Source organism: Carcharodon carcharias, chromosome 2 (genome assembly GCF_017639515.1).
Source record: "Carcharodon carcharias isolate sCarCar2 chromosome 2, sCarCar2.pri, whole genome shotgun sequence".
Classification (NCBI taxonomy): domain Eukaryota; kingdom Metazoa; phylum Chordata; class Chondrichthyes; order Lamniformes; family Lamnidae; genus Carcharodon; species Carcharodon carcharias.
The window spans coordinates 223,889,924-223,906,129 of NC_054468.1; the positions used below are offsets into that span (position 1 = coordinate 223,889,924).

Sequence of the window (16,206 nt, forward strand, 5' to 3'; positions counted from 1 at the left end):
TATCTCATCTGGGATCATAACAAATTGGGGGACCTCATCCAGGAACCTGTCGTTACAAAATCAATATACAAGCAATAGAGAAATAGGTTAAGGATCCAATTTCTGCACAGGAAATCACCTGGGAAGAAAGCGCTTAAGCAGTTTTGTGTACTGAGAGTGAGGAAAAGAGGCAGGAAATTGTGTAGAATGGCCCTATATTCACTGGATTTACAGCAATGAGGTGATTTCATTGAAATGTGTAAAATGCTTAGAGGGCTTGACAAGGGTAGATACTGAGAGGCTGTTTCCCCTGCAGAGTCTAGAACTAGTAATCTGACTCAGGATAATGGGCTGGCCAGTTAGAGATGAGGAGAAATTCCTTCACTGAGAAGGTTGTGAATCTTTGGAATTCTGAACCTCAGAGGACTGTGGATGCTCAGCCATTGAGAATATTCAGCGCTCAGATCAATAGTTTTTTTGACACTATGGGAATCAAGGGATATGGGAGAAGATTGTGAAGTAGAACTGAGGTAGAAGATTAGCCGTAATCTTATTGGATGGCAGAGCAGGGCCAAGGGACCCTATGGTCCTCCTGGTCCTATTTTTATGTTCTTAAACCAAACCTGATAAGGCGGATTTGGAAAGACTCAAATTTCATTTGATGAACTTAGATCATAAAATTGGTTTCCTCCTAAAATGGATCTGAATCTTTGGGTATTCAGTAACAAAGCAACACAGCCAAGGATTTTCAGGCTTTCCTTTGTCCAAGTTTAAGCAGATATAGTTCTCTAAAAGGGCAGAGGCCACTAACAGGCATCTATCCAAGCCTGCTGAGATTTATTATAAACTGTAAATCTTTATGGAGTCCAGTGTTTTCGAACCAAAATGAAAACAGTGAGTTCTCAAAATATTACGTGCCTCTTGATGTCTGCATTGACCTGTATTGCTAACTGCAGATGTGTTGGGAAGATGTTGTTTATGAACAGGACTGCCATTTTGAATTATCATAATCACAGCTCAGATTAGGATTTTGCACTATGAGTTATTGAAATCACACTTCATGCTAATGGTTTGACAATAGCGAAGTATTTTTTGACACATGCAATGTGGGCACTTTGCCATGTTTTGGCTGTCAGACTGGTGTGGCTGACTTTTGATCTTGGAGATACTTCCACCTGTCATTCAGCATAGCATGGCTAACGTTGCTTTGAAGATCAAGTCATTTTTCCTATTTAAAAGCAAGCCTTCAAGGCTGTTGCTTTGTGCGTCAGTGAAAGAATATTACTGCAGACATTCTGGGGAAACTATACTCAGAGGCTACCCAGAATTTGATGGTATGCTGTCATCTGCTATTTTATAGGAACATTGGAGTAGGAGTAGGCCATTTGGCCTTTCAAGCCTGCTCCACCATTCAATGGGATCATGGCTGATCCAGTTGTGATCTCAGCTCCACTTTCCTGTCTGGCCCCTATAATCCTTGATTCCCTTGTCCATCAAAAATCTATCTAACTTAGCCTTGAATAAATTTAAAGACCCAGCCTCCACTCCTTCCTGGGGAGGAGAATTCTACACACCAATGACCCTTTGGGAGAAAAAAAATTTCCTCAGTTAGGTCTTAAAAGGGAGACTTCTTATTTTTAAACTGTGTGCCCTAGTTTTAGTCCCCCACACAAGATGAAACATCCTTTGGGTATCCACCCAATCAAATCCTCTCAGGATATGTTTCAATAAGATCACCGATCATTTTTCTGAACTCTAGTGGGTATAGGCTCAACTGGTTCAACATTTCTTCATAAGGTGGATTTGTGTAGTTCTTCAGGATGTTTAGCATTTAGCAGAATGCCAGTTTTGCCACACTATGAAGGTACTGCATGGTCAAGATAGCATTCTAGTCTCTTCATCCAAATGATGGCAATTTCCTTAATTAATTACTCATTTTTTACTGTTGATTTAATGGCTCCAGTTGTTATGGGGATGGAGTGGGAGCATATTTTAGGGAGGGGGGAGTGGGGGGGAGGGGTGGGGTGGTGGGTAACCCAGAAATGCGGAGGTCTTGCTGAATTTAACTGAAAATTATCATTATTGACTCCATACCCAAAAGCTTACTAAATTGAGAAGCTGACTGGCTGCTGGTCAAGAAAGCCACAATCAGGGAGCACTAGGGACAAATCCTGGAAACTGGAAACCATCACAGGTTGGGGGCGGTGGGGATAGATAGCGGAGTCAGACTGAGTATATCATCATTCCCTCTATAGTCTTCCTTTCCATTCTCAATTCCAAAATGTTTTTGGAAAAGTTCAAATAAACTGGAGACTAAATTACAATTTAGTGACCCTGCACCCAACCCCCACCCGACCCCCATCCTCCCCCTGCCACTGTTCAGACAATTGAACTCGAGGATCAAATGTCTAATAGACAGTGCTGAGTCCACTGAAAAAGTTATAAATCTCCTAAATTTGTAAATGATGGCCACAGACTAAAAATTATTGTTGGCAAAGTAGCTTTGTGGATGCTTCATATGTACGTACCAAATTGTGCACTCTTTAGTTTTAATGGAGGGATTTCCATTAAACAAATGGGTAACACTTCTGTAAAAACAGTGAAGAGACAGAATTTGGTACAAACAGATGGTACAGATGTTGTGCCAATAATACTTTCCAAGCTTATGAGAATAGATGTGGCTGAGAAACGACTGGTTAATTGACGGGTCTAATCTGGTTGCTCACCTGAATTTCCTAAAAGTTCTTGATTAATATATTATGAATGCATTTTATTATAGGAGTTGAACATGTAATATATTTTTGGAATCATCCTTGCCCAGATGGTCACCTCCAAGTTATGTTTAAATTAATGTTTTTTTTTCTGAATATGAGGTGTATTCGGGACATAATTCAGAGAAAAGCTTAGGTATTTTTGGATAAACCAACAAGGGCTTTTCAGCAAAGCTATCCAAGTATTGTGTGGAATATGATTCTTGTTGGGAAGTTTTTCCAGATAATGAATATTTTAGTAGATTTGAATATGTTCTATTTAAGGTTAAGTGAAGATCTATTAGAGATGTTCAACATTATGAGGGGTTTTGATAGAATAAGTAAGGAGAAACTATTTCCACTGATAGGAGGGTTAGTAAACAGAGTGCACAGATTTAAGATAATTGGCTATAAACCCTGTTGGGATATTAGGAAATTGGTTGAATCTGAAATGCACTGACTGAAAGGGTGGTGGAAGCAGGTACAATAGTAACTTCCAAAAGGGAATTGGATAAATGCTTGAAAAGAAAAGCTTTGCAGGGCTAGGAGGAAAGAGGCAGGACTGTGGGAATAATTAAATAGTTCTTTCAAAAGACCCAATACAGTCATGATTGGCCAAATTGCTTGCTTCTGTACGCGATTCTGATATACTGCCTTAGCCTCACAAGGGATCCATAATAACTTCATGCTGCTAAACTCACTTGAATGTTTATATCCCTGAAATGTGAAGTGTTATTATCTTCAGCCTTAGTCCTCAGTGTGTAATAATTTAGAACTGAGAGCACAGTCCAGTTTCCTAGGGTTTATTACAACTGGTTTACGTATCCTTAGTGAAGTACTTAATTAATAGTTTATCCACTGATGCAATCAGTAATACTGTGATTGCTTATTGGCTATGTATTTTAATTTGACTGCCAAAAGCATTTTTCTGGGTATGAATTTGTTTTTTGTAATTTCACTAGTTACTAAGAAATAATCAGTTTAGAATTGGGTGGTCTATAGACTGAAGGCATTTGTATGGAACTCTGAGATGCCTGCAGTTAAGCCTCTATCTCACTCTCTACCTCAAAGAGGATAATTGAAGATCAGTCTGCATCTTGTTTGGCAGCCTGTTTTATGTCCCCCAATTTTTATTTCCATTGAATCAAAAATAAAAAAAAGTCAATAGAAATAAACATCAGTGGAGATGTAAAAGGGACTGCTGATTCACTATCACCCCTTTTACATTTTGGCACAAAGTCAAAATTATCTTCACTGTATTAGAGCTTAAACTCATTGATTATATAAATTAGCACTATTGCAGAGGATTTGTACAGAAACACTAAGGCTACTTAAATAGTGGTCATTACTAAAGAGTGGAGGCTCTTATTTTTCAGTATTTGTCATATTTTCTTTTCTTCATTGTTGACTGCAATACTTGGACCAAAACTTAGTAGTCTTTAGATTTGGTCCTCCTTCTCCTTATCCATCTTGGCTAGGATGGAGGAGATGTCACCCACAGAGTGGAAGGCATTTAATTGGTCACAATCTTTATGCTGGGAAGACCTTTGTGGAATTATATCTATTGTATGTCTCATTAGTTTGAAAAACTTTTTTTAGGATCTATTCTAAATATTCAATATTTCATTTGTTTAATATGTAATGCTTAAAGCAGAGTGCATATTGGGGCTCCTACTCCTGTCTCACACATCTTCCCTCCAGCCCCCTCCTCACCTTTATATTTTTTATTTTGAAGATGTTAAAAAACATACACTTAATATTATTCTTTTATAGACCCCAAATTTGCTTAAGAATCCAGAAAAGATCAACTGGTTCACTTGGTCAAGATATATATTAGGGATGGGTAAAATGTGCTGGCTTTGCCAACATTGTCCACACCCCATGAATGAGTAAAAAAAATTGAAAATGGGATGGGCAATAAGAAATAAAATCTTGTTAATTTACCATGTTTCAGCATTATGTTCTTTAACAACTTTAATGATCTAGAATGGGGCTGCAGGAGAGGAGTGGGTGAAGATATGAAGACTGGAAGATAATGTTTACTCTTACTTGGATGGCCATGTTAATCTTTCCTTTCCTCAGATTTGGGAGTAGTTATCCAGAGCAACATATCAGTCCAAGGCATTTGTTCTTACATAATAAAAGACCATCCTACCTCTATGTAGCAGACAGTTTAGATTAGGTAACTTGGCCATTAGATGATATTAATAACTTCTTCAGCATAATTAATGGCCACCTTCTGAAAGGCAATTAGGAATGGGCAATAAATGCTGGCCTAGCCAGTGATGCTCACATCCCATAAATGAATAAAAAAAAACACCCACTGCTAAGGCATGTCTAAGGCTTGTTTTAGTTTAACAATGTCAAGAGGTATTACTATTTTATTACAATCAGGAAGTAATATTGGGGAAGAAATTGGTCTTCATCACCAGGCAGAAAACAGAGGCAAAAAGGACCAATTTCACTAGGCTATGTACAACGCCCTAAGGACAGCTGCAGCCCATCTGTCCATATTGCTCAGATGATATTATGGTGTCCCAGTCTGTTGCCTTAATTAGGCACTGCGCCCATTGCACAGCTCAGTTTTCATCTCCAACTCCTGGTCCGTGCTTGGTTTTAAGCCATTCTTGTGGTAGAAAAGAAACTGTCACTCCACATTTCCGGAATTTAAATACTGTACACTGACATTAAAAATTTATAGGGAGGGATTGTTTCCCTTATTTTAAACCTTTCAATGATAACTTGTTGTGCAGGTGCCAAATTTTATGTGTACATTTTTTTGAAGCAGGATTACTGTGAGAAGCAAAGCAATGTTTTGTTGGTAACAAATCTTGTTTATCTAGTTACAAAAGGAAGAGCAAAAGCAGATTGGTTGGCAAATTCAAGATGGCTGGCACCCAGGAGATCAGTTGCTTGTCTGCAGTGAATGACTTCTACTCCTGTATCCTTTTGTTCGTCACATAACGTCTATTTCTTTAATAACTTTTGCGGTATTATTTGTTTTTGGGATGTGGGCAACGTGGTAAGGCCAGCATTTTTTGCTTATCCCTATTTGCCCTTGAGCAGGCGGTGGTGAGCTGGCTACAACTGAGTGGCTTGCTAGGCAGTGAATCAGTCACATTGCTGTGAGCCTGGTGTCTGGATTCACATGTATACCAGTCTAGGTAAGGACGGCAGATTTCTTCCCCTGAAGGACATAGAGTCCTTACAACAACCTGGCAGTGTCATGTTCATCATTAGTGAGACTAGCATTTTATTGCTGATATATTAATTGCTGTGGTGGGATTTGAATTCTTGTCTCTAGAGCATTTGTCCAGACCTCTGGATTACTGGTCCATAACATTACCATTCTACCACCATTCCGTGCATAGGGAAGTACTGTTCAGATATCTTTATCATATATTAATGATATTTGAAATTAATTCTAGTGCACTAAAACCAATATATATACACCTACACATAATATTTGCACACTCTACAGTTCTCTATCAAGAGGGATGGAATGAAAAAAAGTTGTGAATTATAGTTTTTGCCATTCCTGCTTTGGCTGCCTTAGGTTTCTTCATTGTTGCCAAGATAAATAACTTAATGCCAGATTTGCCTTAAGTCTAGTGTACACTTTGGGTGTTTGCTGTAGTTTAATCAATAAGGAAAACATATGCTTGGTCCATCACCTTTTTTCCTCAAAACAAACATAGGGTTTATTTTCCTCTACTATTTTTAGCAAAAAAGTAGATCTGGGTGAAAGCCATACTGCTTTTTTTTTTTTGCACCTACCTTTTGCTGAAATAGTGAACGTAGGAAAATATATTCCAATGTCTATTACCTCTGGCTTTGTCTCGGGTTGGAAGCCTTGATAGCCCAAACTTTCTCTGTAGAAGGGAGCAGCTTCATTCTCAGCAGCCCTCAAGATATATGGCACAACAGTTGTCTTGTGTTCTTTTAGATCTGCGTCTATCCAAAGTGCAGGTAAATAATACATGCACTTGTCACATTGATTTATCAGTATGCTGCATGCAATTAATTATTTTGAAATTTAGAACAGACAGTCAACTTTGAGCAACAATGTCCTACCAGCAGAGGTGAGGTTAATGACCAGTTATTCTGGTTTTTTTTGGTGGCATTGGAAGAGGGGAAAATGTTGGGAGAACTTACCTTTTCACAATTGTGCCACAGGATCTTTAACAACATGAATAGGCAAATAATGCAACTCTGTGATGGCCTGCCTTGTGAAGCAGAGCCAATGCGACAAATCCCCTCTGACATGCACAGCAACCTCTGTATGTGTCAATGGCCCTAGAGTACTGGTGGGCATGGGCAAAATGCCTCCGGTGTCAATGAATCTGTATCTTCTGTCCCTCTGTCTTCCTCATCTAAGTCATGCAGTGTTGTAAAAACCCCAAAAGACATTCTCATCCTCATGACAATTAATGGCAGCAGAACTAAGAATAAGTGAGGATGGAAAAATAAATTGCAAGAATGGCAGTGGAAGCAATAATTCCAAAAGCACAGAGTAAAGTGAAGCAAAGTTTAAGAACACAAGGAAAGACAATTTTACCAAGTAACTCAACTGTGCTACGCCTTTAAGAAGTCTAGCTGAGCAGACTAAGTGTGCAGATTCACAATTTACCTATATTATGAAGTGATTTAACCAAGGTCATGACTTTTAATATGGGCCCTTTTAATGGTGATTCCCAGGGTTGTACTTGCCTGTAGCATAAACTTATTCTACTCCTGAAATCCCATGTTGTTAAATATCACTCCAGAATGCAGGAACTAGGTGACTGAAGACCTGCTGCCAACCCTGGGGCAAAGAGAAAGGAGGATTCACAGGCGGTCAGGGTCAGAGGAACAAAAACTTCCATGAGATCGTAGGCTGGAGGAGTTTACACGATATGGTGAGGTGAAACAATTTAAACACAAGGATGAGAATTTTAAGCTGGATACTTTGGAAGACTGGGTGCTAATGTAGTTCAGCAAGAACTGAGTGGCGATACTTGATGTGAGATAGGTTGTAGACATCAAAATTATATAGTCTTTATGGAGAGGGTATAAGGGTCTTAAGCTTAATTTTTGCTAGAGTAAAACATTAAGATCGTAAACAATTCTGGTTCAGCTTGTGACAGTGACAATAGAGGGGAATGGAGTCAGTGGTAAGAGAGTGGAGGTTGTGGTGGGACTCAAAGGAGCTGGTCTCGGTTTTTCTATTGTTTGGAGCAAAGTGTGGCTCATCCAAGATTAAGGACAGAATTTTTCCAATGGTGGAGTTTCCCTCCCTGCTACTGGAGAAGTTGGCGGGGAACGTACCCGCCCTGATCAGGGCTGCCCTGCAGCAATTTAACGTTCCAAGAAGTGTTAATTGGCTGGAGGCAAGGCTTCTACCGCTTACTCGGGTAGAAGTCCTATGTAGTCCCAGCATCACTGGGAGCGGTAGCCACAGCTGGGACTACAAGCAGTCCACAGAATCAAAGTGCCAGATGCCCAAGATATGAGGAAGTTTGGAGTCTTGCAGCATGAAGTGAGATGGTTGGGGGTGAGGGTCAAGAAGGGGAGTTGGGGGGTGAAAAGGGGTCAGTAATGGAAGTACCCCCCCACCCCGCCCCCAAGCAGGATGCCAGAAATTTAACTGGACCAGCCATAGAAATACTGTGGCTACAAGAGCAGGTTAGAGACTTGTTGTTCTGCAGCAAGTAACCCACCTCCTGCAACATCTATAAACTGCACTGTAGCAACTCACCAAGGCTCTTCGACAGCACTTTCCAAACCCCCACACCCTCGACCAACCAGAAGAACAAGGGCAATAGTGCATGGGAGCATCACTGGCTGCATCCCTTTCTAAGTTACACACCATCTTTACTGACTGTCATTGGGCCAAGATCTGGGAATTCATCCCTAAAAGCACTGCAGCTCTATGTTGACTGCAGCGGTTCAAGAAAGTGGCTTACCATTACTAATATTGGAATCCTGTTACAATGAAATTTGTAAGCAGGACTAATTGGCCATTTAAGGGTCTGAAATGGAGTGAGGGCTCATGGGCTGCCCTAGGCCTAGTCTGCCCCGCCGTAAGATTGCGGACAAGTCGGGGCCTACAGGAGGGCGGCGGGAAGGCCATCCAGGAAATTTCATGGGCCCCACCACCTGCAAACCTGCCACTGAGGGCCTGTAAAATTCTACCCTAGATGCTGGCCAAGCACAAAGACATGGGAGAGATTCAGACAGCTGGTGGAGAAGTAAAGCCATGTCTCATTAGCATATTTGAGGACGTTGATCCCGTGTTTCCTTATGATAACTCTGAGTAGCAACATCAGGATTTGGCAGTGGACAAACATAAGCCATTGAGGGACTTTGGAGATAATAGTGTGGGATGGGAAGAAAAACCATTGCAGAAGATGCTGTTTCTAAGATTGGTAACAAGACAGAATCTGAGCATCCACTCTTGACATTCAACAGCATTACCATCTCTGAATCCCCCAAAGTCAACACCTTTAGGGGGGTGGAGTGGCTGGGGCGTCGGGAGCAGCACCGTTGACCAGAAACTTAATTGGGCCAACTGTATAAATACTGTGGTTACAAGAGCAGATTAGAGACTGAGTATTCTGCGGCGAGTAACTCACCTTCTCAAATGTCTAGAAGTTGCACTGTAGCAACTCACCAAAACTTTTGACAGCTCCTTCCAGACCTGCGACCTGGACCAAGCAGAGAAACAGGGGCACTGGGTGCATGAGAGCATCACCAACTGCAAATTCCCTTTTAAGTCACACACCTTCACTAACTGTCACGGGACCAAGATCCTGGAATTCCACCCTAAAAGCACTGTAGGTGTATCTACATTCCATGGACTGCAGCAGTTCAAGAAACTGGCTTATCACTGCTAATGTTGGAATCCTATTACAATGAGTTGCGTGCTTTAATTTGTACATGAGAGCAGCTGTTATTAATTGGGGAAAGATTAGGGAATTATTCTTACATATATAAGAACTGGTTTACATGTGTGTAGGGGAAAGAAAAAGAGAGTCTGTGCCTGTGCTCTGTGGGTTTATGATTAAACCTGTGTTAAGGAAAAGACTGGCTACAAACTCATCCTTTACTCAATGTATGAACAATGACTTTAACAATCACCACCTTCTCAAGGCAATTGATGGTGGCCTTGCCAGTGATGCAAATGTCCCATGAATGAATGAAAAAAAAAGTGGAAACCAGAAATGGCAGTTCCACTGATCTACACAGCAGAGGAGAAGTCTTGGAGGATGATATAGTTAACCGTGTCAAATACTGTAGAAAAGTTGAAGAAGAATGGAAGAGAGTGTGCACCATTGTTATAGTCACGAAGGATGCAATTTTGTTTAGAGTTATTTTGGTACTGTGGCAGACACTCAAACCTGATTGGAGAGATTCAAAGAGCTAGTTGCAAGAAAGATTAGCGCAGATTTGGAAGGTGACTGTCAAGCTCGTGGGGAGGTGTTGGACACCTGCCATATATATAAATACATTCTTATTTGATACACCAAGTAGTGCAACAATCACAGTCTACCTAGATAAAAGCAAAATACTGCGAATGCTGGAAATCTGAAACAAAAACAGAAAATGCTGGAAAAACTCAGCAGGCCTAACAGCATCTGTGGAGAGAAAAAAAATACAAGCGTTAACGTTTCAAGTCTGTATGACTCTTCGTCAGAACAGCTCTGTAGAAGAGTCATATGGCCTCGAAACGTTAACTTTTTTTTTTCTCCGCGGATGCTGTTAGACCTGCTGAGTTTTTCCAGCATTTTCTGTTTTTGTCACAGTCTACCCAGGTTCAGGTGCTTATTGCAGGGAGTAGAAGTAAAAAAATGAAATTAAAAATTATTTATCTGAATGCACAAAACATCTGCAATAAGTTAGATGAACTAGTGGCACAAACAGAGGTAAAGGATTTAGATTTAATTGCCATTACAGAAATATGGGGCAGAATTTTATGGCTGACGTGTGGGTGGCGGAGCCCACACATCAGTGCTAAAACTGTCGCGCGAGCGTCCCGATGTCAGTGCATGGCATTGCAATATTTAGGTGGGTGGGCACGCTATGAAGTGTGACGTGCGCCCGCCATTAATTAAAAGCCTTGTTAAGGCCCTTAACTTGGCAATTGAAGCTGATTTTGAGGAGCCTGTACGATCTTTGCCTCGGTGCACAGGCCCAACGGGCAGGCGGGTAACTGATTTTTTAACAAACCTCATCCACATGCGGGGTATGTGGGGCTCAGAGGGGTTGTTAATATTTTTTCTGAAGTATTTAATGCAGAAAGTATTTTAAACTTGCCTGTGTGATTGTTAGCAGTTCAGATCAATTTCCAATAGCTTCCTCTGTGCTTTGAAGCTTCAGCTCAGCAGTCTGCAGACAGTAATCTTTATTGGATCTGCAGCTTTCCGGAGGCCTCCATTTAGCCTGGGTATGGGTTCTGACATTTCCACTGGAGGCAACTCCTCTGAGGAGGAAGGGAGGGATAGAATATGGAGGCCAGGACTGGACAATCAGCCTCCAGGGGAGCCACCTTTGGGTGGCCAGGCGCAGGGCCAAGAGGTTGTCTAAGGTGGAAGGAGCCACAGAAGACACCACTATCCTGCTGCCAGGGTATACAGGCGGCGAAGCAGCTACCTCAGTATAACTGAAGTGCAGTGCCGTAGGAGGCTCCGACTGTCAAGGGAGACAGTCAACTATATCTGTCAGATGATTGGCCCTGAGATCTCCTCTAACTGTGGGTGGACACCCCATGCCAACGGCTCTGAAGCTCACAGTTGCCCTCCACTTTTATGCAAGTGGCTTCTTCCAGGGCTTGGTGGGTGATATTTGCGGTGTCTCCCAATCAGCTGTCCACATTTGTGTCAAGCACATTACAGACCCTCTGTTCAGACGGGCATTGACCTTCATCCACTTCTGCTGCGACCAGGCAAGTCAGGCATAGCGAGCCAGAGGCTTTGCGGCCATTGCTGGCTTCTCCCGCATCCAGGGTGCTATAGACTGTACATATCTAGCCATCAAGGCGCCAGCAGGTGAGCCCGGTGTCTTCGTCAACAGGAAGGGCTTCCACTCCATGAACGTGCAGATAGTGTGTGATCACAGGATGCAGATTCTGCAAGTTTGTGCAAGGTACCCAGGGAGCTCCTACGACACCTACATCCTCAGACACTCCCAGTTGCTGGGGCTCTTCAGTGCTCTGGCTTGGCTGGATGGTTGGCTGGTGGGTGATAAGGGCTATCCCCTCAGAAGGTGGCTCATGACACCTCTCCGCCATCCAAGAACAGAAGCTGAGGAGTACTACAATGGGAGCCAGGGCACCACAAGGCTGTGATGGAGAGGGACATCAGTCTTCTGGAGATGTGCTTTTGTTGCCTGGACCGCTCATGGAGTGCACTCCAGTACCCCCCAGATCACGTCTCTGTGATAGTGGTAGCATGCTGCGCTCTGCACAATCTTGCGCTGGAAAGGGGGGATTCAATTGATGATGAAGACCTTGACGCAGTGGATGAGGCTGCACATGATGAATTCAGCAGTGGCTCAGAGGATGAGGAAGCACAGAGTAATGATGAGGGGCAGCACGCCGACCCGCTACTACACCAAGGAGGAAGGACATCTGGGACACTTTAACCCAACGAGCCTTCAGCTAGCTCCACACACATAGATCAGCAGGAGCAGCATTGCCTGGCGCTTCCACATGTGGCACTTAGGTGCTACATCTCCCACCTCATCAGCTGCAACTAAGGGCTTAGTACAGAAACATCAATGTCCGCTCAAACACTCATGAGATGTCTGTGAAACATACAAATGCAGCACAAAGGAAACACCCTCAGCTATGATCGGAAAAGTGGACTTTATTGCCACCAAAATAAAGCACAAATGTCGCTCTGACGCACATAATGATATATTCCCTAATCTAGGGCCAACACAAAATCACTAGTGACAAACCCGTGGAGTGCCTAACGTGCCTAATGCTTACATTTGCGGGTGCTACGTCTAGGTGCTGTCCCATCGCTCGGAGTGGCTTGTGAGACAGCCTGCAGACCCTGCTGTCCTGTTGGCCTCGATGACCTTGGCAGCCGTCCTCTGGCCCACGGAGCCTGTGATGGCCCCACCTGGGAGGGAGTGGCCAGTTCCAGAACTGGCACCTCCCCAATTGTCACAGCCTCAGTGGATGCAACGGTCACTAGCAGAGGGGCGGAGGAGCTGCTGCCCTCATCTGGAGCGCCCTGAGAGGAGCTCGCAACGACGACAGGCAGCTGCTGCGCCTACGTGAGGTCACATTGGACCTCCCTGCTCACTGCAGATGGATGGGCACCGAGCAGCAACACTTGGTGCCCAGAACATCTCCCACATTGCGAATGACCACCTGTGGCCATTAGCGCTGTGAGGACTTGCAGGTCAGAGCATAACCCAATCAGAAGAGTCTCAATCCGATTGAAGCCCCTCTCCATGAGAGTCGCCAATCTCTCAACAGAGGAAGCCTGAAGCTCTGTCCTGAGGTTCATGCCATCACTGACACTCTGCCTGGATTCCTCCACCACAGACACCAAGTGAAGCACACCCTCATGCAACCCTGCCAGATGCTGCACGCATCCTGCCGCTTGTCCTGCAGCTGCTGCATGGCTGACATCTCCATAGGCGCTTCGTCACTGCCGGACTTGGCATTTGCCTGGTCCCCTGCAGCCCTCTGTCTTCTGGCGTCATCAGCACTCTCTGTTCATGCCATCTCCTCCAGCGACTGTGAAGTGCCCTCTCCACTGTGCCCCGGGACACTAGCCGGAGTCATAATCCCCACCGAAGTGTTTGTCGCTGCGCTGATGCATGGCTCGCTGAAAAGATGTGAGGCAAGTTGCAAGTGTTGGCTCTCAGGTGTGGAGGGGGGGCTCTGGACTTGTTGCTGGCGGCCATGCAGTGGTGATGCTGAAAGTAACAACAAGGACAGTGCATCAGTTAGTGTTCAGTAAATAACACCTTTCATCCCTTTCCCCCCCAGCCTCATAAGTCACTCACCCTTCAAGACCCTAAGGAGATGAACATTGGTTGGGTGGTAAATAGTCAAGAGGAGGCCCAAACATTACATGCACATACAGACAGGCTGGTCAGATGGCCTAAGGAATGCCACATGGAATGTTATGTGGATAAGTGTGCGGTTAAGCACTTGGGCAAGACAAGCAAGGTACGGGAATACATGAGTAATGGTAGGACCATGGGAAGTCACGACGATTACAGGGACCTTGCTGGGCAGACCTGTTAAGATAGCAGGACAGGAACATAAGGCATTTGACAAGGTCGAAGCCAGACTTGCCTTTATTAGCCGAGGAATAGAATGTAGGAAAGGGGAGGTCGAGGCCACATCTACACTTCTGCGTTCACTTGTGACCTGTGCTTCATGGGAGGGATGGGGAGAGTGCAGAGGTTCCTGACCTGGATATATGCTGGCCTGGAGAGTTGGAGTTATGAGGAACCATTGCTTACACTTGTGACATTTGCCGTGGAGCACAGGAGATTGACAGGTCACATTATTGACCTTCATACCATTATGAGGGTGAACAGAAGGCAATATTTCCCCTTGGCGCAGGGATGACTAATGTGGTGGCATTTATTTAAGTTGAGTGCCATGAGGTTGACAGGTGAGGTGCTGAGGACGTTTTGGACAGAGTAATGTGGGACGCAGTGGCTGAAAGGGTGATGGAGGTACAAACCCTCCTAAGATGCAAGAATTCTTTGGATGTGCAGCAGAGATGCCATGGCATGTTAGACCATGGGGATAATGGTGACAATGGGATAAGGCACTTTGGAATGTGATGGAGACGCGCATCCTCAAGGGGCCGAGGATACACGTCTGCTGTATCAGTCTGTGAATGAGCAGTGTTGCTGCATTAATGATTGCAGCAATCATCAGTGCTTTGGATGGTGGGGAGACAGAGTGGATGGGACTGTGGCCCTCAAATACCTGGCCGCTGCACCCCAGCCTTGCCGACACCTGCTGATCTGGCCGCCTGCCTCCTCTCCAGCTCCATGGCCTGCTCCTCACAAGCAGTGAGGTGCTGCAGCATAGCGTGTCCACCATCAGTCCACTGAAGTTTTTGCCTGCAGAACAGAGAAGAGCATTTATTGAGGCTGATTGCTCATGTACTCTGCACGCGCATGCCGCACCCCAAACACAGTGGCCCATCCGAGGCCTCCAGCAGCTCCTGTCCACACTACTGGTGATCAGTCCCCAGAACATTGTACGGCTGCTCCCAACCCTCTCCCCCAATGGTCACCTTGGACACATTCGGCATCCATCACTTTGAATAACACAGGGGTCTTAGCACCCATGGCAAGGAGGCACAACTAGGTGTGGTGCCGAGGCCAGCAGATGGCTCTTGGCTCCCCTTCCACCATCTCATCACCATCAATAAGACGTGTTGGAGTTCTGAGTATGTGTCTAGCTGCCTCCCCTGCAGGTTGCCCCCAGACTACTCAAATGCGACAAACACCAACATATGCTGCGGGGAGAACCCATCTTCTCCTCAACCACTAAGGCTGATGTGAGCATGGTCACTATCTGTCTGCCCACCCAGCGTGCGCCAAATGTCCAATGCAGTAACGACACTAAGACATGGGGGAGGCCTCAAAGGCAAAGGCTACCTGCTGGGTAAAATGGCCAAGGCTGACATGGTACTCACTCTTCCAGAGCGCAACAAATCATTGAAGCGCTTGCGGCACTGTATTCCTGTGCGTCGCACAGCATCTTGAGAGCTAACAGCCTCCGCCACCTCCTGCCATGCCTGTCTGGTCATGTGGGGGGCCCTCCTCCTCCCATCCTCCGGAAACAACAACTCCCGATGGTTTGACACCTCTTCCAGGAGGACAGCAAGGCAGGCATCGGAGAACCAAGGGGCACAGTGGCCCCCCGCTGGCCTACCCCACAGACTGCCCCTCCTCCTCCTCCCCTGCCCTTACCTCTTGTGGTGCCCGGTTGCTGGCCATGGTCAACAGCCTAAAGAAGGCTGCCTGGCGTTCTTTATACAGACTGCCGGTTCCCCATTGGAACCGGTGGTCTGAACACACCCGCTGCCGATTTAATTTTCCTGCTGAACGTGGGAGTCTGAAACGCACTGGGCGGGCCTTAATTGGCCCACCTGCGCAAAATGGCAGCATGGCCCATTTCGGTGGCAGGGATTGGCTCCCCACCTGCCGCTAATTCGGTCAGGCCCGCCCAACAATTGCAAAATTCAGCCCATGATTGCAAGATGATCAAGGTTGGGAAATAAATATTCCAGGGTACACAATATTCCAGAAAGACAGACAAAATGAGAAAGGAGATGGTGTAGTCCTGATAATGAGGAATGACATAAAGATTTTAAGGACAAGGGATCTGGCCTCAGAAAATCATGAGGTAGAATCAGTATGGGTAGGCGTTAGAAATAGCAAAACACTGCTGGGAGTAGTTTATAGGCCCCCTAACAGTAGTTATACTGTTGGATAGAGCATTAAA

General features: G+C 44.7%; 1 protein-coding gene across 1 annotated transcript in view; it reads left to right on the plus strand.

Moving 5' to 3' along the window:
- wdr27 (WD repeat domain 27) overlaps nucleotides 1-16,206 on the plus strand; it is a 256,794-nt gene that overhangs the window by 69,461 nt on the left and 171,127 nt on the right. The window contains exon 18 of the mRNA XM_041207594.1: nucleotides 5,573-5,670. Within this exon, the coding sequence (XP_041063528.1) occupies nucleotides 5,573-5,670 (98 nt within the window). The remainder of the gene's footprint in view (nucleotides 1-5,572; nucleotides 5,671-16,206) is intronic.